The 26,758-nt window shown below is 39.5% G+C and overlaps 1 protein-coding gene across 9 annotated transcripts in view; it reads left to right on the top strand.

The window, feature by feature from the left end:
- The window catches only part of LOC120596907 (nuclear body protein SP140-like), a 56,011-nt gene that overhangs the window by 23,657 nt on the left and 5,596 nt on the right, over positions 1-26,758 (top strand). For 4 of the 9 annotated variants that reach the window (XM_039855439.1, XM_039855441.1, XM_039855437.1 and 1 more), the window contains 14 exons: positions 771-854; positions 1,427-1,510; positions 3,526-3,606; positions 4,724-4,807; positions 5,877-5,963; positions 9,222-9,308; positions 10,335-10,388; positions 13,514-13,579; positions 16,252-16,368; positions 17,856-17,909; positions 20,174-20,278; positions 22,160-22,302; positions 23,454-23,501; positions 24,166-24,210. In XM_039855439.1, the coding sequence (XP_039711373.1) occupies positions 771-854; positions 1,427-1,510; positions 3,526-3,606; positions 4,724-4,807; positions 5,877-5,963; positions 9,222-9,308; positions 10,335-10,388; positions 13,514-13,579; positions 16,252-16,368; positions 17,856-17,909; positions 20,174-20,278; positions 22,160-22,302; positions 23,454-23,501; positions 24,166-24,210 (1,139 nt within the window). The remainder of the gene's footprint in view (positions 1-770; positions 855-1,426; positions 1,511-3,525; positions 3,607-4,723; positions 4,808-5,876; positions 5,964-9,221; positions 9,309-10,334; positions 10,389-13,513; positions 13,580-16,251; positions 16,369-17,855; positions 17,910-20,173; positions 20,279-22,159; positions 22,303-23,453; positions 23,502-24,165; positions 24,211-26,758) is intronic. The other 5 variants (XM_039855445.1, XM_039855442.1, XM_039855444.1 and 2 more) reach the window with 4 other exon arrangements.

Genomic DNA, 26,758 nt, shown 5'->3' with positions numbered 1-26,758 from the left:
ATGGTTGTTGTGGCTTAAATGACTAATCAGCCCATTAAATCTATTTGTCTGGCTGTGGAAAAGAGACACGTCCCTTTCTCTTTTTCAATACAAATATTCATCATTCTCTGCCTCTCTTCCCCACGTATGTGAAAGGCAAGGGGGAAAGGAGGGCTAAGTGCCTTAGTGGACAGTCCCCTGATGTAGAATTTAAGGACAGAAAAAAATAAAATTGTAGGTTGGGGCACCAAATGGAGTTGCCTAAGTGGGCTTCATTTTATCTAAATGTATATGGAATCTAAACACTACCAGCTTGGGGTTTGAGAAGAGAAAGATAATTTTAATCTTACTCCCCTGGTTTGCATGGGAAGAATGAAATACTAGGTATAGGAAAGACAAAGAGAAGGTGAGTTCAATGAATAAAAAGGGAGGTAATGGAGTCAAGAGGTAAAGAACAACACCAGGGAAGAAAAAACAGAAATGCAGAGATGGTAGTGGTCAGGAACAGAAAAACGTAGTCAAAGAGATGCATGAATAGCTTTAGGGTACAGAGTCAGCAATGTGTAGAATCAGGGTTAGCAGAAGTAAAGGGGGAAGGAGAGAGGAGAAGAAAGATGAAAGGGTCTAAGAGTGCTCCGTGGTGCAGAGCAAAGCTTTTTTGGTGCAAAAATGCTTTTATTCCGAAGAAGCAGTTCTGAGAAGTAGAGCTCTGATGCGCTGTGGACATGACCCCCCTCCAGGTAGATCCAGGTCACTCTCATTGTCTGTCAATATTCTTTTTCTCTCTTCAGTGTCCTGTGAACTTGTAGGTCTAGAACGGGATGAAGGAGGAACATCAGAAGAAATGCCAACATTACTACCTTATGATGGAGAAAGTAATGATGATTTAAATGACCTATGACCTAATTAATCTTTACTTTTCTATCAACATAGAAGTCCACCTATTCTTTCATCTTCTTTCCTATTCCCTCATCCACTCATGAATCCATACACCCATCCATCCATGTGTCCATCCATCCATCCATCCATCCACCCACCTATCCACCCACGCATGAAGCCACTCATTTATTTGTCCATTCGTCCATTCATCCGTCCATTTATTCATCAATAAATCTATTCATCAACACATCCATCCATACATACATCCATTTAACCGCTCGACTGTTCGTCTGTCCATTTATCCATCCGTCCATCCATTTATCCATCATTCTGTTCATCTGTCAATTCGCCTGTCCATTCATCTATCCATCCACCCACCCACTCATCCATCTGTCCATCTATCCATCCACCTACCTGTGTCCATTCACCCTTCCATTCATTTTCATCCATTTGCACTCCAGATTGTACTGGGACAGACATATCACTTTCCCATCATGGCTGGCATGAACATACTGAAGTCTCTTTCTTATCATTGTCCATGGTCCATAATTTTCTTCATTCTCTGCAGTGACCTATGATTCTGAAGCTCTACAAATAAATAATGAAGGAGTATTAAAGAAGGCAATTAGCCTAACAGCATCTGAGGGAGAAGGTAATTATGATTTAAATTCCCAACTACCTCAAAAAATGTTTGTTTTCTAGTCATCATGGAAAAAGATCTCTCTTTTCTCTCAACCTACCATACACTTCCTCATCTTCACATACATAGAGATGAAATTGCTTTGTTTTCCCTCAACTGCCAGAGAGACAAAAGATACAGGTGAGCTGAGCTCCTGGGAGGTGAGGGAATTCTTGCATGAAGAATAGAGGAGACAGAATATGCTACAGGTAGAAGGGGGCAGCAATGTGCCTGGGTGATTTTCCTAAATGTGTGCTGAAATACAGATATTAGTAGGTTATGGCAAATAAGGAAAGGAGAACTTTTCCATCCTGCTTCTGGAAACACCAGGAAATGGAAAGAAGTTTTGTGGATGATGACTATCCTTGTAATTTAGAAAGGTGCTGTGGGAGACTGTTAGGATAGAGTTGATTAGCAAAGGCTCTCTGGCACTGTGTACAATATGAAATGAAAGAATTTTTGTCAATTTGAGAGAAGACATCTGTGAGAATGAGGAAAATGTGAGAATGAGGAAAATACGTGAAATAATGGAATTTTCACAGGCATCCAGAAGGTTAATGGTCAGAGAAATAGAGACAGAGAGAGAGACAATGTAGAAAGGTTATAGCCTCAGTAAGAAATGAGATACAGAGATAAAAATTAGAGAAGTTATATATAGAGAGGCAAACAAATACCAAAGGATGCACAAAGGAAAATATGCAGAGAAAAAGTTGTATCAGAATAATTTAAAGTCAACAAAGAGTGAAAGCTGTTGTATAAGGAAAAGAGAAGTTGGGATCTTGTGATGGAGACGTACCCGTCCCCGGACAGGAGCTTCTGCCACCAAAAGGGCTGCACCTCAGTAGTGAGTTTCCATGATAAGGTCTCCGCAGGTAGAGAGTGGTGCTCAGAACATACAGAGAGTAATACTCCTGTCCTTGGCAGCCTCAGCTTCTCTGTTAGCAGAATGAGTCTCAAGGGCTTGCCTGCTAGGAATACCTGTCCCCCGAGGTCATCATCTATGACCTGATGGCATTTATTGCAGGATCTTCCCCATTAGGATATCTTTGAGGAACTGCCACTTCCAGAATTGAAAGCAATATTTTCTTTTATGTAACTTGGAACTCTTCCTTACCAGAGTTGGCCCCTCAGTAAACAGAAGATCGATGTTGTGTTCTCTCTTGCTTCTATCTTACCCATTTTCCCCATGTTAGCACGATTGGTATTTGCAGATATAAATCAGATCTTATTACTTCTTCATATAAACCTGGTGAGTTTTGTTGCCCTTGGATTGCATCAGTAATCCTTCCTGCGATGTTCTTTGCCTTCCATTCACAAAATAGGCTGAGGTGCCTATTTTGTGTGTCTATTTTGTGTGTCTCATGTTTAATGAGAGCATATCTATTTTCAGTGATTGCAATGTTCTATTCTTTCTTTTATGTATGGGCCTTTGAACATCTTTTCCCTGTGTTTATTGGTGTTTCCTTAGCTCACTCTGCTCCTTATTCCATGCCCTGATGAGGCTTTTTGTACTGTTTCAAGGATGCCTATACTAACACCTAGTATGAGAAAGGCGGCGTGAAGGCCACAAGTGAGATGTGAAAAGGTAAAAAGGAGCAGCATGAGGGACTCAAGAGAAAAAGAGGCAGGAGCAGAGGAGACAGATACACATCAAAACAAAGAGAAGCATCTGGAGACAATGCCATAGGAAGCAAGGAACAGAGACAAATCATGTGCAGAGGCAATGGGGACAGGAAAGAAGTAGAGAGAGGATCAGGTGTATGTGTGGGGAGGGAGAAGGTGGATTGTTCCCAGCCTCTGATGACAGCGATAAGAGTGAGTCCACCAGCAGACTAGGTGGATGCAAAGGGCAGACCAGGGTGGTCTGGAACAGGGCAGTCTCACCTAGGAAGTATCTTTGCTTCCCAAGTCTTCACTATGCGTTTTCTTGCCATGATTTCCCCCTGGTTCTATAGTGAGAGCCTGAGGGGCTTCATTTTGTTCTTCAGAGGACAGCAATGCCTTTTGGGAGCCCTATGATGGAGAAGAGACCCACGAAGCCTTGTATTCCTCACCAAGATTGGAACCAGGTGAGGAAGGAGAGGGTTGCCAGCCTCGAGGTACAGGGTGTCAGGAGGCTGAATCCAGAGCTGAACAGCATGGCCCTTAGTGTGAGGACTGGTGGTTTCCCTCTTCATCCTGTAGTCTTAATTACAAGAGAACCACCTTGTCTTTTTCCATTTCCATTCTTTATGCTTATGTATACTAAAGATGCAATATTGTGATTTTAATTCCTGTTCACCTTTATTTCTATATATGAAATGAAAGCTGAGTAATTAACAAATGATTAATAATTATATTATCATGTTATCATAACCTTGGTTAGGCTTCAAAAGTAACATGGTTCTACTTGTCAGAAGAAGGGTCAATGACTCTCAAGCCCAAATTACAGTATGCCACATATTTCTCATAGGTTACGGGATTGCGTAGGACTTTTTTCCTTCAAAGTACTGCCTCATAGAGCAATAGGTCTTAGTCAGGGAAATTGTTGTTGGAAATAAGGAAATGGAAGCATGAACAAAGGACACTCATTTTCCCCTCAGATCAACGTAGGAGGAAACGCAGATACCTGTGTCCCGAGTATCTCACTGCAGGTGATGGCTGTGTGAGGCTAGTAGGGGTGAACATGGTGACATGGTCAGTGTCAAAGGGAGACCTACTGGCTCCCAGGGTGATGAGAACAGCACCTGATACACAGACACTGCCACTTCTCAAACAGAGAATGTCAGGAGGGAGGGAAAGGAATCTAGGGAGACAGTGAGCGAAGGACTGGATTTTGGTATAGGGACTGGAGAGGCCTGGGAGAAGCGAGCTAGAGAGAATATGCAGAAAAAAGAGATCCAGATCACCAACGAGAAATGAATGATAGAAAAGTAAAAAGATAGGAGAAGTCAGGGGAAGCAGAGCTCACAAAATCTAGGAACCACAAAGACTCTCCTAGTGCAGAAGCAGAAATGTTTGGAGGTCGGTCTCTAGGTAACTGAAGAGCAGAGAGCAGAAGCATGAAGTCGTGAGGTGGAGTCAGAGGCAGACCAGCTCCTGGTCAGATATGAGGTGACGTCCTTGGAGCAGATGTCCATTTCCCAAAGGACAGCTCACCTGTGCTTTGGACAGCCTGGCTCAGCTCATTCCCTTGTTTCTCTTCAGTGTTGTGTGATCCTGAAACTCCCCAAATGATCACCAAAAAAGAACGAGACGAGGTGGCCAGCCCAGCACTATGCGACAGAGAAGGTAATTGTGATTTCAATTCCCACTTCATGAATGGAATCTTTATTTTTATGTTTTTCACCTCTTTTCTTCTCTTCTCCTACCCTGATTTCCTTCACATACCCCTACAGAAGAAATGTGTAGATCAAGTGGAAAGGATGTGATGATAGTGACAGCAACCATGTTGTCCTCAAGATCAGGTGAACCAAAACGAAAAAGGTCTAGGGGCAGGGACATCCCAGTAGGAGATACTTGAGCCTCCTTGGTCTTCCTGGTTATCTCAGGGTGAGCTTCCTGTGTGTCTTGTTTATTGCCTATAGATCTTGAATCATGAATAGTCTAGATGTTCTACTGTTCACACTATTTATAAATTGATCATGTGAAAATGAATTTTCCAGGATTTCTAAGATTAGTCCTTTAATCGTATAGTTTCATTTGCAGAATAGATCCCAATCCACTAAATATAAAGAGGGTTTTCTGTTGTTTGTTTGTTTGTTTGTTCATAAAGAGTTAAGTAATGGCTGGGAATTGGCAAATTTTGGCATTTTTCTCTTCTTTCATAGAAATACTATCAAATGTATCCTTTTCTTTTTGGGAAACATGTGACTCAGGGACAGCAGTCTTTCAGACACAGAAGAGATTATGAATAAGTTAGCATTAATCATAGACACAGGTTTCTGGAGTGTGGCTGTTGCCGATTGGCCCATTTTGAGAAGTGTAAGGCTGCCACTGATCAGCTTGTTTAAATATAGTTAATGATGTTAGTAGTTGTTGGCCATTTGGAATGAGTTTTAAAGTGATCCTGGTAGTCTCTTGTTGCAATTTTCAAAGAATAGGTAGTTTGAATCTAGAAGAATACAATCTTTTAATTTTATTCTTTGGACTACATATAGTAAAAGAAAAATAAAGGAAGCAGAATGATGTGCAAAAGATGGCTCTGTAGCACCTCAGGTTGATTATTGGACTGGGTATTTTTTCCGAGGAAGCAGTTCATCTCGGCTCAGAGTATAGATATGCAGCATGAGAGCCCCAGGAACTCTTCCCCTTCACTGTCTCAGGATCCACGGACAGTAATTTTCTTGTTTCTCTTTAGTGTCTGGTGAAGTAGAAACTCTCCAAAGGGAGAGAGAAGGAGAATCGGAGGAGCTTCCTTCTAGCCTACTATCCTGTGATGGACAAGGTAATTATGACTGAAAAGTTATAAAAACAGAAACCAAGTTCTCATAAAGAGATGAAGACAAGAGAGAAAGAAAGAGAGACTTAAAAAAATTAGGCAGATACCAAGAATTGTCTAGATTTATAGAGTATAAGGGTATGTGACCTATGTACTGGATTAGAGAGAATGTATGAATGAATTTTATATCCTTTAGGTCCTATTTAAGATTGGAAATAAGAATGTTTTAGCTTTTTATTGCTTCATAACAAAGCACCATAATGTATTATGTCACAGTTCTGCGGGTTGCAAATCTGGACAAGTTCAACACAGTTCTCTGCTCAGGATCTCACATGACTGAAATCAAGATGCCAGCCAGGCTGCACTCTTATTTGGAAGCTCTGGAGAGATTTATCCAAATTGTTAACAGAATCCAGTTCCCTGTCTTTGTAGGACTGAAGTCTCAGTTTTGTTGCTGATGGCTGTAATAGGGATTGTTCTTAGCTCCCAGGGGCCACTCACTTTCTTTGATACATGGCCCCATATCTTCAATCCAGAAATAGCTTTTAGCAGTTTTCTTAATCCTTCTCAACCATTTTTGAATCTGGTTTCTTCTTTTGATATAACCTGAAAAAAAATTCCACATTCAAAGAATTCATGCAGTTGAAAGAGACCAACTAGAACAATCCTATTTTTCTTTAATTATTTAGATGTAATTCACATATAGCAATGTATAAGATTAAGATGTACAGCATAATGACACGACTTACATATATTGTGAAATCACCACAATTATATACACATATTATCTGTTCATTCATCTGTTGATGACATTTAGGTTGTTTCCATGTCTTGGCTATTGTAAACAATGCTGCAATAAATATGAGGGGTTTGATATCCCCTTGACATAGTTATGTTGTTTTCTTTGAATATATACCCAGAAGTAGAATCATTGTGTCATATGGTATTTCTATTTTTAATTTTTTGAGAGAGCTCCTTACTCTTATCTACAGTGACTCTACCAATTTACATTGAGCTCTCGAAGGTTCCCTTTTCTCCACATCCTTACCAGTATTGGTTATCTCTTTTGATAATCTATTTTGCTTAACCTATGTTGTCTATATTACAACATAATGTAAAGATGGGGGTAATATCTCATGATATTCATGTTCCCCGAGGTTAAGAAAGGAATTCTTAAAGGGTCAACTTAGAATTTTGCCTACCACAAAGAGGTTTAAGTAAATCTCTAGGACATAATTGTTCAGATGAGCCATTGATGTTTCCTAGCAAATAATATAGACTATCCTTATCAGCTGGAACATCAAACAAAGCTGAGCATAAATGCATTTAAGAAAAGGTTTGGTTTTAGAGAGAATGCAGTAATTGGGTTAGGCACTACAAGAAAAACAAGTATACCTCTTTTATTTATTGCCTGCAGATCTTGAATTATGCATAGTGCAGGTATACTTATGTTCAAATCAACTATAAATTGATCATGTACAAAAACTTTTTCAGAAATTCTGAAACTCGTTCTGTGGCACATTTAATCTGCTAGTTTCACTTGAAGAATACATTCCTACCTGTTAAATAGGTAGGGTTTTTTTTATTTGTTTGTTTTTTTAAGAAAGAAAGTGTTAAATAATGGTCTAAAAGTAAGTTACTGGTTGAGAAATGGTAATGTTTAGATATTTTCCTCTCTCTTTTAATAAAAATTCTATGAAATGTATTCTTCCCTTTTGATGTGTCAAAAGTTCCCCATTGAAACCTAAAGTCATCTTTTGCAAAATTTGGCCACTTATTAAGAGAAGTGCAAAAGGTAGAATCATACTGAGAGTACAAAGAGGAAGTAGAATTCTGCCCGGGTAGACTGTACCTTTGTTCCAAATAAGTCCGTGACAAACAGTAAAGAGGACAGAACATTCAGTCGTAAGCGTGATAGTGTCCTGGGTGTGAACGGAGTACTGGGTTTCATCCACGCAGCAGAGACTAAAATGTGGACATATGATCAATTCCATAGTAATAGTTGACATCGGATGATGTACCTAACAACGTGATTTTCTTTCACAAGTTGACACAATGTCAGGTTTCTTTATGAAGGTTTTGGTGAGGGACTCACCACAAAGTGTGACCGAATGCCTTTGCACAATGTGCTACTATCTAATGGACCCATTAATTAGTCTTTGGAGCTGACTTGGACAGGAGACTTATGAGGTCTATGCCTGAATCCTCTTGCTGTGGATCACTTTCTTCTAACATTCAAGAAGCACAGAAAAATCAGGAACAAACAAACACACATCACACAAGACTTTAAAAAACAGACAAAAGAGAATGAGAGTAAATGAAGTAGTGAAAGAATAAGCACATTAACAGAATAGTTGCTAAATGCTATACGTCCAAACCAAGCGTCTAACAACTTTGTATCTAACAGTATATACATATTTAAATAATAAGATAAATTCAGATATAAAAGCTGATGAAATAAATCAGAGCTTATGTTGTTGTTGAGGCAGATTTAGTTGGCAGTGGATCAGGAAGACAATCTGAGTTCAGCACAAGAAGCTGGGATTTATACTTGTTGATCCAAGGATCTCACAGGGCACCTCTATGCAAGAATCTTCAAGATTACCTTTGTGGGCACTCCATTTTGAAGGAATAGCTGAAGCTAATAGAGATTTTTATTGTTTATTTAGCAAGGCACATGGTGGGAGGAGGCACTATACTTATTGGACCTAATATCTTTAAAAATGGAAACTACTAATTTAGATAGAGTTTTGAGAAGTATGTGGTTCAGGTCACTGCAACTTTCAAAAACATGTTATTATGAGTAGGTTAGCGTTTAACCATGGAAACAGGCTTATTGGAGTGTAGCTTTTGCTGATTGTCTGATTTTCAGAAGTGTAAGGCTGCCATTGATTGGCTTGTTTAAATGTGGTTAATGATGTAAGTATTCATTGGCCAATTGAGATGAGTTTAAAAGTGATCCTGGTAGTTACTTGTTGTAATTTTCAAGGAACAAGCACTTTGATCCTAGAAGAGTAAGATCTTTTTATTTTATTCTGTGGGCTGCAAGTAGAAAAGTAGAAATAGAGGAAGCAGAATGAAGTGCAAAAGATGGGGAAGGCATGGCTCTGTAGGACCTCAGGTTGATTATTGAAGCAGGTATATTTTTCCGAGGAAACAGTTCATCTTAGCTCAGAGTATAGATGTGTAGCATTAGAGCCCCAGGAACTCTTCCTCTTCACTGTCTCAGGATCCATGGACAGTAATTTTCTTGTTTCTCTTTAGTGTCTGTTGGAATAGAAGCTCTCCAAACGGATAGAGAAGGAGAATCAGAAGAGCTTCCTTCTAGCCCTCTACCCTGTGATGGACAAGGTAATTATGACTCAAAAATTATAAAAACAGAAACCAAGTTCTCATAAAGAGAAAAAGACAAGAGAAGAAAAAAGGGAAACTTAAAGGGAAAGATATAGGGAGGATCAAATAAAAGATTTTAGAGGAAGAAGTGAAAATGGGGATTCACAAAATTATAGAAAAGAGGATCATTGGGGCAAATAAAATGCCTTCATAAACTACAATTTTATTCCAGGAACAGAGCGACCAGTAGGTGGGAATGAGAACTATTCCAATGTTATGAGCTTCTCTAAAGACATTCCAGAATGTACTGAAGCAAGGACTGAAAGTAGTCGAGCATGTGACACAACAGCTAAGGCTGTGTGAGGGTCAGGGGATGAGCATGGATTCACTGGTACCACAGACCCCTGGTGTGGTTGTGGCACGTGGTCCAGTCCATCTTATAATCCTGTTCTCTGCATGTACTCCACCTGACCATTTTGGACTAGCAGGGGGTCAAGATATTATTAAAACCTCAGAGTTAAAGGATGGACCCTGTTGATTATAGTTGATCTGCTCGTAGATCACAGCGTCATTTTGTCACAACCTTAGAAAGGCCTCAAGAGACAAGTGTTCCTTCCACTTAATTTACTAGATGAAAAATTTTAGATCAACTACTCTTAACCTAGCGTATATTTTTGATGAATGTCCTGCAGCCTATCACTAATTCATATTGTGTTTTCCTACAAACTTTTCCATGTAAGATCTTATTTAATTCTCACAAAAATTCCTAACTGTGACCATGATGGGATACCTATTCCTATCCATGACTATACTGAAAATATAGGTGTTTAAGAGTGTTTTTCGAAGCTCCTTTAAGAAATAACAAAGTCCTGGGGCCCATTCTGACTTCTACTTTTCAGTAGGTTTTTAGCTCCTTTAGTAGAAAGAGAAATGATAATCCAAATATCTTTATAAACTCAAGCCTCCATAGTATGAATCATCCCAGATTCTGTAACTTTAATTAATTTATTTTCATTTTTTTCACCATCACCTGTTATTTTCTAGAAGCTGTGGACCTTGGAAGCAACTCTATTTTGGGAAAACTCAAGAAGAAAAGAGGCAAGATTGCATAAGATTTTACTTGCTTTTGATGTTCGAGTAGTTATTTTAATGCCATCTTTTCAATAATATGAAAGATGTCTGCATCCTTATCTCTGGAACCTGTAAGGTGTTATCTTCCATGACAAAATGGATTTTACAAATACAATTCAGGTAGGTACCTTGAAAGGGGAGATTATCCTGGATAGCTGTGTGCAACCAATGTAATTGAACAGGCCTTAAAAATTGGACAGCACTGATCATGCCAAGGTGAGGACAGTGATGTTTAGAAACTCTACCTGTCAAAAACCCCCAGTCTTAGAAGGGGGCTATTAGTAAGCCTGCTCAAACCTTACACCTTGGGAGATATCCTATGAGCTGGAACTTAGTAAATCTCTTCTGAGGAAAGAAGAGAGTCTTTACTATCCCTGCATATTTCTGAGGAGGGAGACGTTCTCTATTTTATTCTGGTCAGACTCTAATCTGCCCTCTGACCTTGAAGGGCTACATTATCTCCAGCTTCCAAGGCTGTCTGCTACTCAGGTATCCTTGAAAAGATGCTCTGAGGCTTGTGGAAATACCAGGGAGATTGGCCTTCCAACACATTCACCTCACACAGCAGATTCTGGCAATGTCCCCATGAGAACGCCTCTCCACCAGCCACTCAGATTAATCTATTTGATTTGTTTCCTATAACAGTTAACGAACTTCATGAAGCATGGAATCTTTAAGTCCTTCATGACCAGACCTAATCTGCAATTCACCACATTTTCCTGAGCAGGCAAGTGAAAGCCTGGCTTTCACTTAAATACAGTCTGAAAGGCATATAGGGTGACCCTGGAAGGGAAGCATTTACAGTTGTTGAGGTCGCCTAACGGGACGTACATCAGCCAAGGGGAAGGTAGACTCCAACATGGGTCTCTCGCCAGCTATAAGCTTTAGAGTTCCCAGTTCCGCTAACTGTGTCTGGTCTTTGATGTCCAGAGGGGTTCTGCATGGGACCTACGGAATTTAGGGTCAGCCCATTTTCTCATGTCTGCTGAAGAATGGCAGATTCTGCATCTCCATGGTATAAGTAGTGTTTTTGAATACTGTACCTAGTATTTCTTCTGGAAGAACAACCAGGGCAGTTGCGAAAGGCAGATATCATTAATGCTACTCCATTCCTCCTGCGTCCTAAGCTGTACGGTGTTCCCTCCTCAGATGCCTGGATTTTTGCTCTTCCTCCACTGCCACAAAATCTGTAGGTACCACTCCAGAGGCTGTGACTTCATTTTCCTTTCCCCAGCATTTTTTATCTTCACTTAGACTTTTCATCCAGAAAGGTCAGCTATAAGCAGGCAAAGACATTTTTAGAAAATATAATCAGACTTTATAATTAATAATTATTAATAATTAATCCCCTAGGCACTCTGTGACTGTCTCCTTCATACTGGTCAGGGAAACGATGATGTATCATCCTTAGGGATGGTTAAAACAGGGTCCTAAATTTTCAGGATTGGTCTATATAACTAGTCTAATTATCCCTTGCCTCTTTCGTCCTGATCATGATGCAGGTAGGAACTCATTCCTTTCTGCGGACAGCTGCTTTAGTGACTAAAGAGTCTCTTGGAGATTTGTGTACAGAAAGACATGTGGGATGCTGAATCAGACAAACAGTACACTGGGAGTAGCTTTTGATAAAGGACATTCCATTGTGAGGCTGAAAAAGGTCCAGCCAGCCAAGCTCATGACTGTGTGAGTGTTTAGGGTCACAGTGGTGTGGCCAGATCAGTAGGTCTATAAGCTGAAGTGTGGACTGTGTTGAGGCACACCCATTACCACAAGACGGGCTCGAGGCCTGATCAATGTAGCAAGAGCAGGCAGGAAAAAGTCCCTTGTGATGAGACTCCCTGACTGTGGAAGTAATGCTTCTGCTTCTAGCAGGAGTCATGAGCCTGGCACACAGCCCCAGCCTCTGCATCAGAATCATGGTGTCAGGCTCCGTCAGCAGAGACCAGGTACATGGGTAATTCCATGAGGGGCCCAGATGGGTCGATAGCTCCACAGTGTGTTTCCACATTTAAGACCCAGCAATAAGTGTCTTTACTCTGTCAGTCTGTAGTTTTCCACGTGGCAGACCAAGCATCTAGGCCATGTGCAGAAGCCTAGTATTTTGACTTCTGCCAGCCAGAGGAGTGAACACGTCACTTTCAGCTCTGAAAAACTGGCCCTGAGGATAAATAGCCACAGCAACCCAGGGGACATCAGCTGTCAGCTTAGCCATGTGTTAGCGCCCCTGGGAGGCCGCAGTTTCCTTCAGGCTCTGAAGGGGAATAGAAAGCCTAGGTGCCATTGGGTCAAAGTCCCTACATTCTTAAACACACCATTTTCATTTGAAGAGCAAGGCTTTCAGGCCCTTCCTGCCTTGTGAATTGAGTTGACCCACTTCAAAATGGGAATCTCAGGTGGGAGAGTCACAGGCTTGCGTCCATGGATTGAGGCTTCACTTTCAGCAGTAAAAATTGAAGAGCTGGTTGTTACGATATTCACAACAATAACAAGATAAGATCTCTCTATCTACCTAGTGCCCATGGTTCTTCTCAAACTCACATGAGTTTTCATATCATTCACAAGAAAGTAATATCAACACAAAAACCCACTGTGGTTCTTTTACTCCTCCAGGAACATCAGATGCCAGATTAAATATGAATGAGAGGATTTGTAACAACTGCAAGAGTAGAAAAATTAACACAAACTCCCTGCATCAAGCGAAAAGTGTCTCCTGAATTCTAGCACAGTATATTATTCCATAGCATGATTCAGCTATAAGAAAGATGCCTCCTCATCGCACATTTGAATTAACATGAAAACACTTGAAAAGGAAACATATTGCTACATAACCACAATGATCATTCAACCTAAAGCATCAGCAGGACTTTAGTTTCTAATTTTTAAAAAAAGATTTCAAATGAAGGTCATCTTTTATTCAACTTTACCCTGCTACACTGGTAGTTCAGAATTTGCCCCATTTTAGTGGACCAAATTCTGAAAACAATACTTGAGCATGACTGACCCGTGAGGCTTTGAGAATTATATTCATAGCTCTGAATGATTAAATTTATTCTCTCTCCCTCTCCATCTCCCTCTCTCTTTTATCTTGGCAGTAAAAAAAAGGGGGTATTCCTGGTCAAGGAATAAAAAAAGACGGCAGATAAACGTACATCAAAAAGGTAAGCTGGCAAAGTGAAGTCGTCACACCTTTTGAGTTTGTCAAGGCACTGCTTGTCATGTCCTTGTGGCCTGCAGTCCCCCGAGAGCCATGATAGTTTTTCATCTACTGTGTCAGGTAGGATATAGGCTGAGACACCATAACAAAGAAGCCCAACATAATAATGCAGTGGCTTCAACAAAATGGTCTATTTCTCGTGTATGTTATCATCCTGAGCTCAATGACACGGGCTTACGGGGAAGCACTGCTATCCTCAGTAGGTGGGTTCTTTCCTGGGTCAAAAAATTTTTATTAATTTGGAAAGATGTTCCAAGGAAGGCTAAATGAAGAAAGCAGACTGTATGTATATGTTTGTGTGTGTGTGTGTGTGTGTGTGTGTGTGTGCACATGTGGTAATAACATGTGTATACACATATATATTTGTGCAAATATGTTTTTATATATGCATAAATGCCTAGTTATACATATTTACCAATCTGTATAAATATAAGACATAGACATAGATATATAGAAAAATCAATGGCATTTCATCCATGAAAATATATGCAGTAGTTACATTTGTTCATTGAAATATAGGTGCTGTTTATATTTTGATTTGTTTTTCAAAGGTATATGTTCATCTATTATAATGAAATATGTTATTTTAATAGTAACATATGCACAGAAAGTGTCCAAGAGGATATTTTTGAATAATTTAATAGTGGCTAATTTCAGATGGTGATGTTTCATACAATTTTTATTCTCTAACTTTTCATAATGTATATGTATATATTATTTCTATTCAGCTCCTTGAAATCTTATTTACTTTAGAAGTTGTTGAAGGACCTCCTTTCCCCTAGACAATGAGAGCAAGACCTCACTTTCTGCAAGATCACCAATTTTTAATTAGTAGATCTATATACAATATGATTTTAAAGTCTAATTAAAAATTAATTTTCAACAACTTACATATCTTATGTTCTTACCAATTTACATGGTTATGCTTTTGGCGAATGTGTACAATTTTGTTTGGAAAGAAAAAAAGTGGTTGCATCTATTTAAAGAATAGTTATTTTCAAAATACCAAATATTGGGATTTAATCATAACATTTTCATTTAGTCTATGTGTAAGTATGTGCATTCTAAACCACTACTTTCCAAACTATAATGAAATCTTGCATATAGTTTTAAAGTCATCTTTCCTAAAAGGAGAGAGTATTCTGAAACCTAAGATCCTTTACCGTTAACTTGCTTTCTTGTCTAAGTGTATAGTGAAAGTGTTTGAGATTGAATCCAGTGTTCCTACACTTTCTTTTGGCCTCACATGGAAAAATTTCTTCTAACATTCAAGAGGCACAGAACAATCAGGAACAAACACACCTGAGACAAGACTTTTAAAAAATAGACAAAAGAGAATGAGAGTAAATGAAGTAGTAAAAGAATAAACACATTAACAGAATATTTGCTAAATTCTGTACCTCCAAACCAAGTGTCTATCTGCTTTGTATCTAACTGCATACACATTTTTAAATTATCAGATAAATTCAAGTATAAAAGTTCAAGAAACACATCATATCTCAAGTTGCTGTTCAGATTCAATTAGTTGGCAGTGGATCCGGAAGACAATCTGAGTTGGGAACAATAGGTTAGGGATTTATACCTGTTGATCCAAGGATCCCACAGGACACTTCTACACAAGAGTCTTCAAGACGATTTTGGTGGGCACTCCATTTTGAAGAGATAGCCCATCATACAATAGCTGGAACTAAAAGATATTTTTATTGCATGCTTAGCAAGGCACATGGTGGAATGGGGCACTATATTTGTTGGACATGATTTCTTTAAAAATGGAAACTACTAATTTTATATAGAGTTTTGGGAAGCAAGTGGTTCAGTCACTGCAACTTTCAGAAACAGAAGTGATTATGAGTAGATTAGCATTCAACCATGAACGCAGGCTTTCTGGAGTGTGGCTGTGCTGATTGGTTGATTTTCAGAAGTATAAAACTGCCATTAATCATTTGTTTAAATGTAATTAGTGATGTAAGTAGTCGCTGGCCAATTGGAATGCATTTAATAGTGATACTGGTAGTTACTTGTTACAATTTTCAAAGAACATATAGTTTGATCCTAGAAGAATATGATCTTTTTATTTTATTCTTAGGGCTACAATTAGAACAATAAAAGTAGAGGACACAGAATGAGGTACAAAATGGGAAAAGATGGCTCTGTAGCACTTCAGGTGCGGTTATTAGAGCAGATATATTTTTCTGAGGAAGCAGTTCATCTTAGCTCAGAGTATAGAAGTGCAGCATGAGAGCCCCAGGAACTCTTCCCATTCACTGTCTCAGGATCAATGGACAGTAATTTTCAGGTTTCTTTTTAGTATCTGGTGAACTAGCAGCTCTCCAAAGGCATAGAGAAGGAGAATCAGAAGAGCTTACCTCAAGCCTATATACCCTGTGACGGACAAGGTAATTATGACCGAAAAATTATAAAAATAGAAACTAAGTTTTCATAAATAGAAAAATACAAGAGAGGAAAAAGGAGAAACTTAAAGGAAGAATCTGCTTTATGTAATACCAATGGAATATTTCAGAGGAAAAGTAGAAAAATGGAAATCAACAAGTATACAGAAAAGTGAATTATTTGGACAAATGAAAAAAGTTTTCATAAATTGTGATTTTGGCCTAGGAGCAGAGCTACCAGCACGTGCAAATGAAAAGTATTCCTGTGTTATGGGTTCCTCAAAAGGTGTACCTGTAGGTCCGAAAGCAAGGACTAAAGGTAGCCGAGAATGTGACACAACAGGTAAGGCTGCCCGAAGATCACGGGATGAGAGTGGATCTACAGACCTCAGGTAGAGTTGTGGCAGGTGGTCTAGTTCATCCTAATTCCCTGTCCTCTGCATTTGCTTGACATGACCCTTTTGGTAACAGCAGGGAAGCAAGAATCATTATAAAATCACATTGATAGGATGGGCCCTATTGATTATGTATGAATGATGTAGGAGAAATACACTCTTAACAATGGCATTCCAGAGATCTCTTAAACTATCCTCATTTTTTAAAGTCTTTTTTCTTTTTGCTTTTCCTATTGGATGTTTTCTGCTATCTTATCTTCCGGTTCACTGATTTGATCTTCTCCTTCATCCAATCTACTTTTGAATCCTTCCAGTGTATTCTTCATTCCATTTAATGTCTTCTTCATTTCTGTCTGGATATTTTTTATGGTTTCCATGTCCTTCTTTATGCTTACTGTCTCTCTGTTGAGGTGCTCATTGAGCATATCCATTCTCCCCCTAAGTTCATTGAGTGAAGTGGGATCTCAGGGAGACAAAGGCCATCAGGTGAATACAGCCTCAGTTCTGCTGCAACTTCAGTGCCCATAGAAGCCCGTGGTAGTCACAGATCACAGTGAGACCAGCTGCCATCTGGGTTGATCCACAGACCCCTGTGATTCCTCCAAGTGATATTGTAGTTCTCACAGTTAGCAGTGGTCTGCCTGCAACTGATTTCCCTGCAGTGCATGCACTGTGCTAGCCAGTGTGTTGCCTGTGTGGAATGTGGGGCCATGGAATGGGGCATGGCTGGAGCAGTTGCCTATCAACGGGCCACCATAAGCAATCTGTGGATCGGGTGGGGTGGGGTATCAGGGAGACAATGGGTATCAGGGAGACAATGGCCATCAGGCCAAACAGCCTCAGTCTTACTACAACTTCTATGTCTGCCCGCACATTCCCACAAGAGTCACCGATCACAGCAAGAGCTGGTGTTGTCTACAACTGGCTTACAGATCCCCACAATCCTCCCAAGCCTGCGTCGGCAGCAGTGATTTTCCTGAAACTGTCTTTGAAATATGCTCACAGCATATTTGTTGCTTTTGGTTTTATATTCCACATATAAGTGAAATCATATGGTCCTCAATTCTTTCTGTCTGACTTATTTTGTCATTAACATGACAATCTCAAGATCCATCCATTTCCAACCCCATCTCTTGCTAATGGCAGTATTTCATCTTATGTCTGAATAATATTCCATTATATACATGGACCATATCTTCTTTATCCAATCATCTATCTAAGGACACTCAGTTGTTTTCATGTCTTGGCCACCATGAATAAGGTTCTGTACTCCTAATTCTCAATTCAGTAGGTTTTTATTTCCTTTAGAAGAAAGATAGAAATGATCATCTAAACATCTTTCAAAACTCAAGCTTTCCATAGTATGAATCATCCCAGAATTTGTAACTTTTATTCATTTATTTTTGTTTTTTCACTACCACTTGTTATTTTCTAGAAACTGTGGACCTTGGAAACAACTCTAGTTCGGGAACACTCAGGAGGAAAAGAGGTAAGGTGCATAAGATTTTACTTGCTTTTGATGTTAAAGTAGTTTTTTTTTAATGCCATCTTTTCAATAATATGAAAGATGTCTATATCCTAATCTCTGGAACCTGTAAGGTGTTATCTTCCATGACAAAATGGATTTTACAAATACAGTTGAGGTAGGTACCTTGAAAGGGGAGATTATCCTGGATAGCTGCATGCAACCGATTTAATCAAATGGGCCTTAAACATTGAACAGTCGTTTCTGGCTGTAGAGAGGGAGATGTGACAATGGATAATACTCAGTGAGAGATGAAATAGTTTTGCTTTAAAGATAGAAGAAAAAAGCATATGAGTATCTTATGGAAAGTCAAGGAACTAAATTCTCCTCCATAGCCTCCAGAAAGGAATGAAGGCCTCCTGAAACCTTCACCTTAGCCCAGAGAGACGCTTTTCAGGCTTGTAACCAACATAACTATAAGATAATAAGTTTGCATTGTTTCAAGCCATTAAATTTGTGGTCATTTGTTATGGCAGCAATAGAAATAATGCAGATTTTGGTTATTGGAAGTGGGGTATGGCTATAAAACATTCCTATAAATATGGAAGTGGCTTAGGTATTGGGCAGTAAGCCAAGGGAAATTGGGCAGTGGGAAGAATTTTAAGCAGAATGATAGGAAATGTCTGCATGGCCTCAAACAGTTAGAAATCTGGTGCAAAGACTGCTAGTGAGGGCTCAGGAGGAGGTAAAGAACATGGGAGGCAGAAACTAAATTGTCTTAGAGACTTCTTAAATCATGCTGAACAGATGTTAGTAGAAATGTAGAGGTTGAAGGTGAGAACTGAGGAGGAACTAAGAAACATGTTTTTGGAAACTAGAGGAAAAGGGATTCTTATTAAATAGTGGCAAAAAGCGTAGCAAAATTCTGTAGATGGGTGGGAAGCAGAACTTTCTGAGTATATACATCCATCTCTCGATTTATGTGGATTATTCATTCCACATGTCTTTTTTTTTTAGGCAGAAGAAAACCACATAAAAAGAGTCCACCAGTATGGAAAAAAATACTAAAGAAATAGGTCAATATAAGTCATAGAAATATTTATTTCACATATTTTTAAAAAATGCTAATGAAAAAATCAGAAAAAAAACAAAGTAAATTTTATTCACTGTGAGTGTCTAAAACAATCAATCTTTTCTTTTTCATTAGAATAAGGTCATTATCTTCATTGCTTGAAATATTTGGAAGTATTAATTTGGTTTATGTTTTTGGATCATCTTTTCCAACCCCATCTCTTGCTAAGTTTTCATAAATTCTTTGATATTTATTGCAACATTAAAAATCTTTTTTTGACATTTTAAGGCCCATTGGATGTTTGGATCAATATTTAGAATTGCAGTTTCCAGTAGCCCAAAGTGGTGGTCAGAAGTCTGTCTTTCTCTTTTTCCTGTGGGCTTGGGCCAGTCACTTGACCACTTTTGCCTCAGTTTCTTCATCTGTAAGGCAAGAGAATGAATTAAACCAACCATCCTTCTCACTTCATTCCAGTTCGAAAGGCTACCTGTCGCAAAACTGATATCAGAACCACAGACAGCTCCACTCTTCCCATCATGATCTAATGTGCTTGCTGGATGGACAGCATCAGCTACACATCCTCCTTGAGTTAGTTAATTCGAAGATCTTTCACCCCTGCACCTGTGAAATCAGGTCTCCAGTTGCTCTCCTCCCCATGCAATTTTCAGATTATTCTAGAGTCTTCTGAGATCTTAGTACAGCTGATGTAATGGAGAAAGCTCGTGTGAGGGAGAAAAGAAGCAAAAGAGAGAACACAAATAGCAGGCAGACACCATTTCCACTAGGTCACCCCACCATCCCCCTTTCTCTGCTCATAGTTAGAGCTCAAATAGGAAGATACAAGTATGTTCTCTCACTTTGTCCCCGACTACCTAACTGCAGTGGACTAGCAGGTGGAGAGCTCCCTTTAGAACACAGAGCAACTGTTTCATTGTCATGTACGAATCAGTGGAGCTGACTACATTGAGAGTTAAGACAGTTGTATAGAACCTGATTTTTCTGCTAAAGCATTCTGTTTTGTGTGAGATTTGAGGGTAGAAGTAGACACTCTAGTTATGTATCAATAATACCACTTGGGAGAAAAACCAATTCTAGAAATTTGTGGAATAAAGTTTTCTAAGTACCCCTATATCTTTATAGGAGTGACCTCTCCATGGGAGGAGAGGTACATGTGCAATTGCAAACTGAGACAGAATAAAGAAACCTTCTCTTTCAGGGTCAAGAAAGCACAGAGATGAAAGTGTGGATTTTCACGCTGAAATACTTCCTGTGACCTGTGGTGCATTGAAGGGGATGTTATATAAAAACAAATTGAAAAAAGGTGGGTCTCATGGTCTAATTTAGCAACTCTATGGGAAGAAATCTCAAGAAGAAATGGAATTACCCATATGAATTACATATCATTCAAGGAATTGGGGCCACATTTTGGCTTGAGAAAAGGAGGAAGGGATCCCTAAGATGATACTTTCACACTTTAAGAAATCAAACACAGTAGGCACTCATTACCATATGCAAGTGCCCATGGAAATATCTGAAGAACTAAAGAGAAGTGAATTAGAAATAAAACGGAAGAGGCTCTCAGCCTCCACTTTCATATTCTCTCTTCTGGGTCGCGGAATTTATAATCAGAAAACCTGAGTCCCAACCTCGGCTACGCCAAGAGTGACTGATTCATATGACTAAAGAAGGGGACCTTTCCGAGCCTGAAATTTCCCATCTAAAAAAGAGAAAATAATTTAAATCTGCCTCATGATGTAGCCATAAGGAATTAATTTACATAAGTGATATATAAAATGTAAATTGTTTTCCTGAGATATAATTTACCTGTCATACAATTCACTGCTTAGAGTGTAGGATTCAGTGTGGAGTTTTGTTTGCATATTCACAGGATTGTGAATTTACAATCTAATTTTAGAACATTCTCGTCCCCTGTGTCTGTTAGTAGTCAGTGCTCATTCTCACCTCACCCCACCCCCATCCCTAAATAACCACTAATCTATTTTCCGCTCTGAAAATTGACCTATTTTAGGTGTTTCATGAAAGCAAAAATCATCATATGTGCCTTATAATGACTGGCTTTGTCACGTAGCATGTTTTCACAGTTCATGCATTAGTAGAATGTATTAGTATCTCATTCTTTTTTATTGTCATGTAATACATTCCATGGTATAACTATACCCTATTTTATCCGTTTGGGTTATTTATCTGTTTGGGTTATTTCCACTCTTTGGGGTTATGAATAATGTCGTTTTGAACATTAGTGTGTAAGTTTTTGTGTGAACACATGTTTTCAATACTTTTGGGTATGTGCACAGGAATGAAATTGCTCGTTCATATGGTAGTTTTATGTTTAACTTATTGAGGAAACACCAAAATATTTTCCCCAAAGTATATTATTTGGAATAAAAATTTTCAAAAATATTTTTACAAAGTGGCTGCAGCATTTTGTATTCCCACCAGCAATATCTGAGGGTTCCAATTTCTCTCTCTCCTGACAACACTTGTTTTTATTTGATGTTTTTAATTATGGCCATCCTAATGGGTGTGAAGTGGTCTCTCATTGTGGTTTTGATTTGCATTTTTTAATGACTAATAATGTCTAGAATATGATTATCTTTTATGTATTACTTAAATTTTACAGTGGATAACATTTCACATTTATTTTTAATATTGGCTGTCCATGAATTCAAGGGTAGAAAACTCTCTGCTCAATATTTCCATTAAACTGGATGAAAAATGCTTTAATAAAGGACATAGATGTTGCTGTGGTGCCATTGTGAGCAGGAGGGCCCTTACCTGAGATCTCAGTTCACCTTAAAGTTCTGCCTCTACATTGTCCCAGGGCCGTTGGAGAGTCTCACCAGTTCTCTATCCGCAGCAAATTGAAATTCTATCATCCTTCAAAATCACCTGCCTTTACTTTGTAGGTGATTTTGGAATACTTTCATCAGGTTGCTTTTGATGATAATTATCTCTTTTTAGTTGCACAAAGGTCAACAAAATATGCATACAAAGCAGGTAATCCCCTTGTAGGGGAGTTTCAAGGTTGGTTTGGGGATTCTGAAGTCTGAAAGGGGAGGCTAGACTCTCCTGCTAGTGGCCTTGAGTCCAAATTGGGTGTCTTCTGATCCAATGTGGTGAGAAACCACTGTCTAGGTTCTGAGGACAGAGGGCCCAGAATCATTTTACCCTGGTCTTACAGGATCCATCAAGAAGTGTATAAGGGGAAAGGATGGAAATTGGTTCACCCCCAAGGAATTTGAAATCAAAGGAGGCTATGAAAGATCAAAGTCCTGGAAAATGAGTGTGCGCTGCGGTGGGAAGCCCCTAAAATGGCTGATGGAGGTAGGTATTTCAGTCATGGGGCCAGGAGATGTGACTTTCCTTGTACTCTAAGATAAGTTCACTCTTTGCTCACCAAATATTTTACGTTACAAACTGAAGCCCTGATGAGCCCTGACTTCATCCTCTCAGTAGGGAGAGGTACCCCACACTCATACCTCAGTACAAGGCAGCACCTCAGTGTAGTAAAGGGCTCCATCAGGTTAGATGCAGGAGCTTTGAGGAGAGAAAAGTCATTCTGACTCAGGTGCTGGCAGGCAATGTTATGCCCTGAAAGGAGAAAGACAGTCGAGTCAAGCAAGTAGGAAGAAGATGCTCCAGAGAAAGAATGGCATGAAAATCAGAACCACGATCAATGTAGCTCCGAGAGTTGAGATAGACAGTTGGTGTGTGATACACCAAAATCCATCCATTAGGGTTGTTTGTGGAGGGAGTTAATGCCAGGCTAAGAAGTTTAAACTCAAAACTTGGACAACATAGAATCCATGAGGTGTCCTGAGCTGTGAAATGATGTATTAAAAACAGTACTCAGACAGTCACGGGGCCTTGAAATGACTTCAGTCTCTTTCAGCCCAACAAAGCTATACTCAACCTGCAATGCTCAGCTCAGCTGTCACTCCTCTCTGAATATGCTCTGACCGACCTGCCCTGGTCATCCCCTCCCTGAGCCCCCTGATTCCACTGCTATGGCCCTTCTCACACTGTATTATATTCTCCTTCCATGCATTCTCCTTTTCTCTCCAGACCCCTCCAGGGCTTGTCCATCTTTGTGTGCCTGAGGTTGTCTAGAGTGTCTGATCCCCAGGACATGTGGGATTAGTGTGTGTTGATGAAACAGCCCTGGTGTGAGGATGCATGCTTGAGTGGCAGTGGTGGGAATAGAAAGGAGGTGTGAAGTGTCAGATGGTGAGGAAAAATGTCTTAAGACAGGAAAAAAGCACAGGAGCAAGGGAAAAGGTTCTCAGTTGATTTCCCAGGTACCATTAATGAATTCTAGAAGTACAGGTGAGAGAGATGATTTGTTGTTTAGACACCTTGGCTTTGAGCTGACTGCGAGACATCAAAGTAGAAATATTTGGAAGCGAGGTAGAAATATCAATCTCACAAAACATCAATGTAGGCTAACCATATATTTGGATCTTTTTATTATTCAGGAAGGATTTCTACCTACTCCTCCAAGAATATATGGCAGGAGAAAACAGGTAATGATGATATAGCTTTCTACATCTTCTGATATAACTGGTTTTTCATGCACTCTATGTTATTTTATGGTTTCTCGATCGGGTAATGATAAGCTCTCATCAACTCTTGTTTTGGAGGGGCACGTGCCTTCAGAGTTGCTACTGCAAACATTCCATTGTATATAAGGCAAAGTCGTTCTTGGACAGTAAATCATTTGAGATGCAGATGATTAAGGAGTCATCAAAATAGGCCTCACAGATACGTTTTTTTCTCATAAAAGTTACTATTTTCTAATTGTATGGAAATTGGTGGTCTCTGGGAGCTGCTGGTGATGCGTCCGGTTGATACTCTCATTGCAGCTCGTCCAGTGGGATGACACTTCCTAATATAGAGAAGAGTGACCGAGGGCCCCCTTGAAATTGGAGAACCGGAGGGATTTCTCCAACGCCATCTGTGGAAATCAGGGCCAGACTCCCAGCCCACCTTGGGTTTGAGAGCCAGGGAATGGGACTACATTGGGCCAAACAGTGGTACTTTGGCACTTTTAACTCTCCTCGTAGATATATAGGTCCATGAAATAAAGGATAGACTGTGAATTGAATTTCTCAAGAGGCGGCTGTTTAAATAAGTGATAGATGCAAACATCACATTCAATATTGTCACTCAATCTTTCTCTCCTTTCAGCAGAGACTACCAAACTCTCGTGACAACACTTCCATTGACCTATGTGTAAGTACCAGCTCCCATCTGTAGCCCCAGAATTACCTAGGCCTTTTCCTTCGGTACATTATCTGTGTCATTGTCGTTTTTCCCTGAAGCGTGTTCGCACTCAGTTGGAGCATGTTGCTGTGTGTGATGAGCAAAGAACCGCAGATGTCATCCGTGCCAGGTAGATGGCGCTGGGATTGGGTGTCTCAGTCTGAAAGCACCCTTTCCATTTGTTCAGTGGAAACTTCTCATTTCCACCACTGGGGTGTCTAGAGATGGGGCTCGAGGTGGTAATGGGCAGGGCTGGCCTGCAGATTAGGGGCGAGGGGCACATCTGAGAGGAGAGCAGCATATCAAAGGAGGCAGTAGGGAAGGAAAGGAAAATCCTGAACATCCTCTCTGAGGTGCAGGCAGAGCTAAGGTGGTTTTATGCTTCAGCCAGAAGGAACAGGTTTGGCCAAGCTGGCGAGTTACAGGTGTAGACTCTGTCATGAGTGCTGCAGAGAAATGTAGTCAGGGCAAGTGGGTCCTATACAGAGGCCCTGCACTCAATCTCGAGAGAGCCATCAGGGTCTGAGCTGGTTAGAACTGAAATCATCACCACTTAGCAAATCAGGGGCTTTTTATTGTAACTGATACCATATGGCTTCCTGCTGTAAGGTCTGTCAAAATTATAGATAACTTCACTTTCTATGCTAAATCATACTTCCATTTTTTTGCAACAGGATGGGTATTTTAAGCAGTCACCTTTACACAACTCCGGGGGGCTGAACTCCATAGTATATCATGCAGTAACACTGATATATGACATTCAACAGAGGAGGGTAGTCAAACAGTTTTACATACACTTTTCCTTCAAGGCAATCCCCCAGCAAGACATGGATCTTGTCCTGATTTTGACCCTCAGCTAGCTGAGGGAGTCTTCAATCATCTGAATAGCCTGGAGTTCAGTGTGACTTACTTGTGGCTTATTCGGGATGGAGTGGACACAAAAGACCAGGTCACACAGCCCACAGCTAAAGGAGGATAGGGTAATTGTTCCAGTAAGAGTATCTTCATCTTTTTCCTGGGACGGATATTATAGTCAATTCAACATTGACTTGTAACATCCTCCTGCCTTAATAACCAAATTATACTCAGGCTAAATCTCAACTTAAGCTGTAGACTGAAGACATGTGAAAAGTGCCACAGCCTGGATTCCCCAATAGAGGAATTTTTTGACATTTATGTTAGTTTATATTACTTTCAGGTATACAACATAATGATTAGACATTTCTGTAATTTACGAAGTGATCCTGTCTATTAGTCTAGTCCCTGCCTGGCACTATATATAGTTATAATATTATTGACTACATACCCTATGTTGTATTTTACATCCCTGTGACTATTCTGTAACTACAGATTTGTATTCCTTAATTCCTTCACCTTTTTCACCCAGTCCCTGAATCCCCGTCCTAGCTGGCAAACATCAGTTTGTTCTCTGTATCTGAGTTTGTTTCGGTTTTGTTTGCCCTTTTATTTTGTTCTTTAGATTCCACATATAAGTGACCTCATATGGTATTTATCTTTATCTGACTTATTTCACTTAGTATAATACCGTCTATGTTCATCCATGTTGTCGCAAATGATAAGATTCCATTTTTTTTTATGCCACAATAATATTCCACCTCCTTATCCATTTGTCTATTGATGGGCACTTAGGTTGTTTTCACGTCTTGGCTATTGTAAATAACACTGCAGTGAACACAGTGGTGCATATATCTTTTCTAAGTAGTGGTTAAGATTTCTTCAGATGAATACCCAGAAAGAGAATTGATGAGCCATAAGGTCATTCTATTTTTAATTTTTTGAGGAACCTTCATACTGTTTTCCTTGATGGCTGCATCAATTTGTGATTCCACCAAGAAGGTACAAGGGGTCCCTTTTCTTCACATTCTCACCCTACTTGTTGTTTTTTGATTTATTAATGATAGCCATTCTGAAGGGTGTGAGGTAATATTTCTCTGTGGTTTTAATTTGCATTTCTCTGATGATTAGTGACTTTGAGCATCTTTTCATAAGTCTGCTGGCCATCTGTATGTCCTCTTTAAAAAAATATCTATTCAGATCCTCTGCCCATTTTTCAATTGGACTGTTTGTTTTCGGTGTTGAATTGTATTAGTTTCTTATAAACGTTATATATTAACTTCTTGTAGGATGTGTTATTGGCCAATATCTTCTCTCATTCATCAGGTTATCTTTTCATTTTGTTAATGGTTTCCTTTGCTGTACAAAAACTTTTTAGATCGATGTTGTCCCATTTGTTTACTTTTTCTTTTCTTTTGTTTTTCTTTCCTGAGGAGACATAGCAGAGAGTCATGTCAGAGAGTTTACTGCCTATGTTTTCTTGTAGGAGTTTTATGGTTTCAGATCTTCCATTTAAGTTTTTAATCCATTTTGAGTTTATTTTTGTACATGGTATAAGACAGTGGTCATTAATTGATTTGCAGACATTTTTTAGATGTATCTGTCCAGTTTTCCCAGCACCATTTATTGAACAGGCTGTCTTTACCACATTGTATATTCTTGC

Source organism: Pteropus medius, unplaced genomic scaffold (assembly GCF_902729225.1).
Source record: "Pteropus medius unplaced genomic scaffold, Ma_sr-lr_union100, whole genome shotgun sequence".
NCBI classification, from domain to species: domain Eukaryota; kingdom Metazoa; phylum Chordata; class Mammalia; order Chiroptera; family Pteropodidae; genus Pteropus; species Pteropus medius.
Note: the sequence above shows the minus strand (reverse complement) of the source record. Positions and strands in the feature narration are given on the sequence as shown.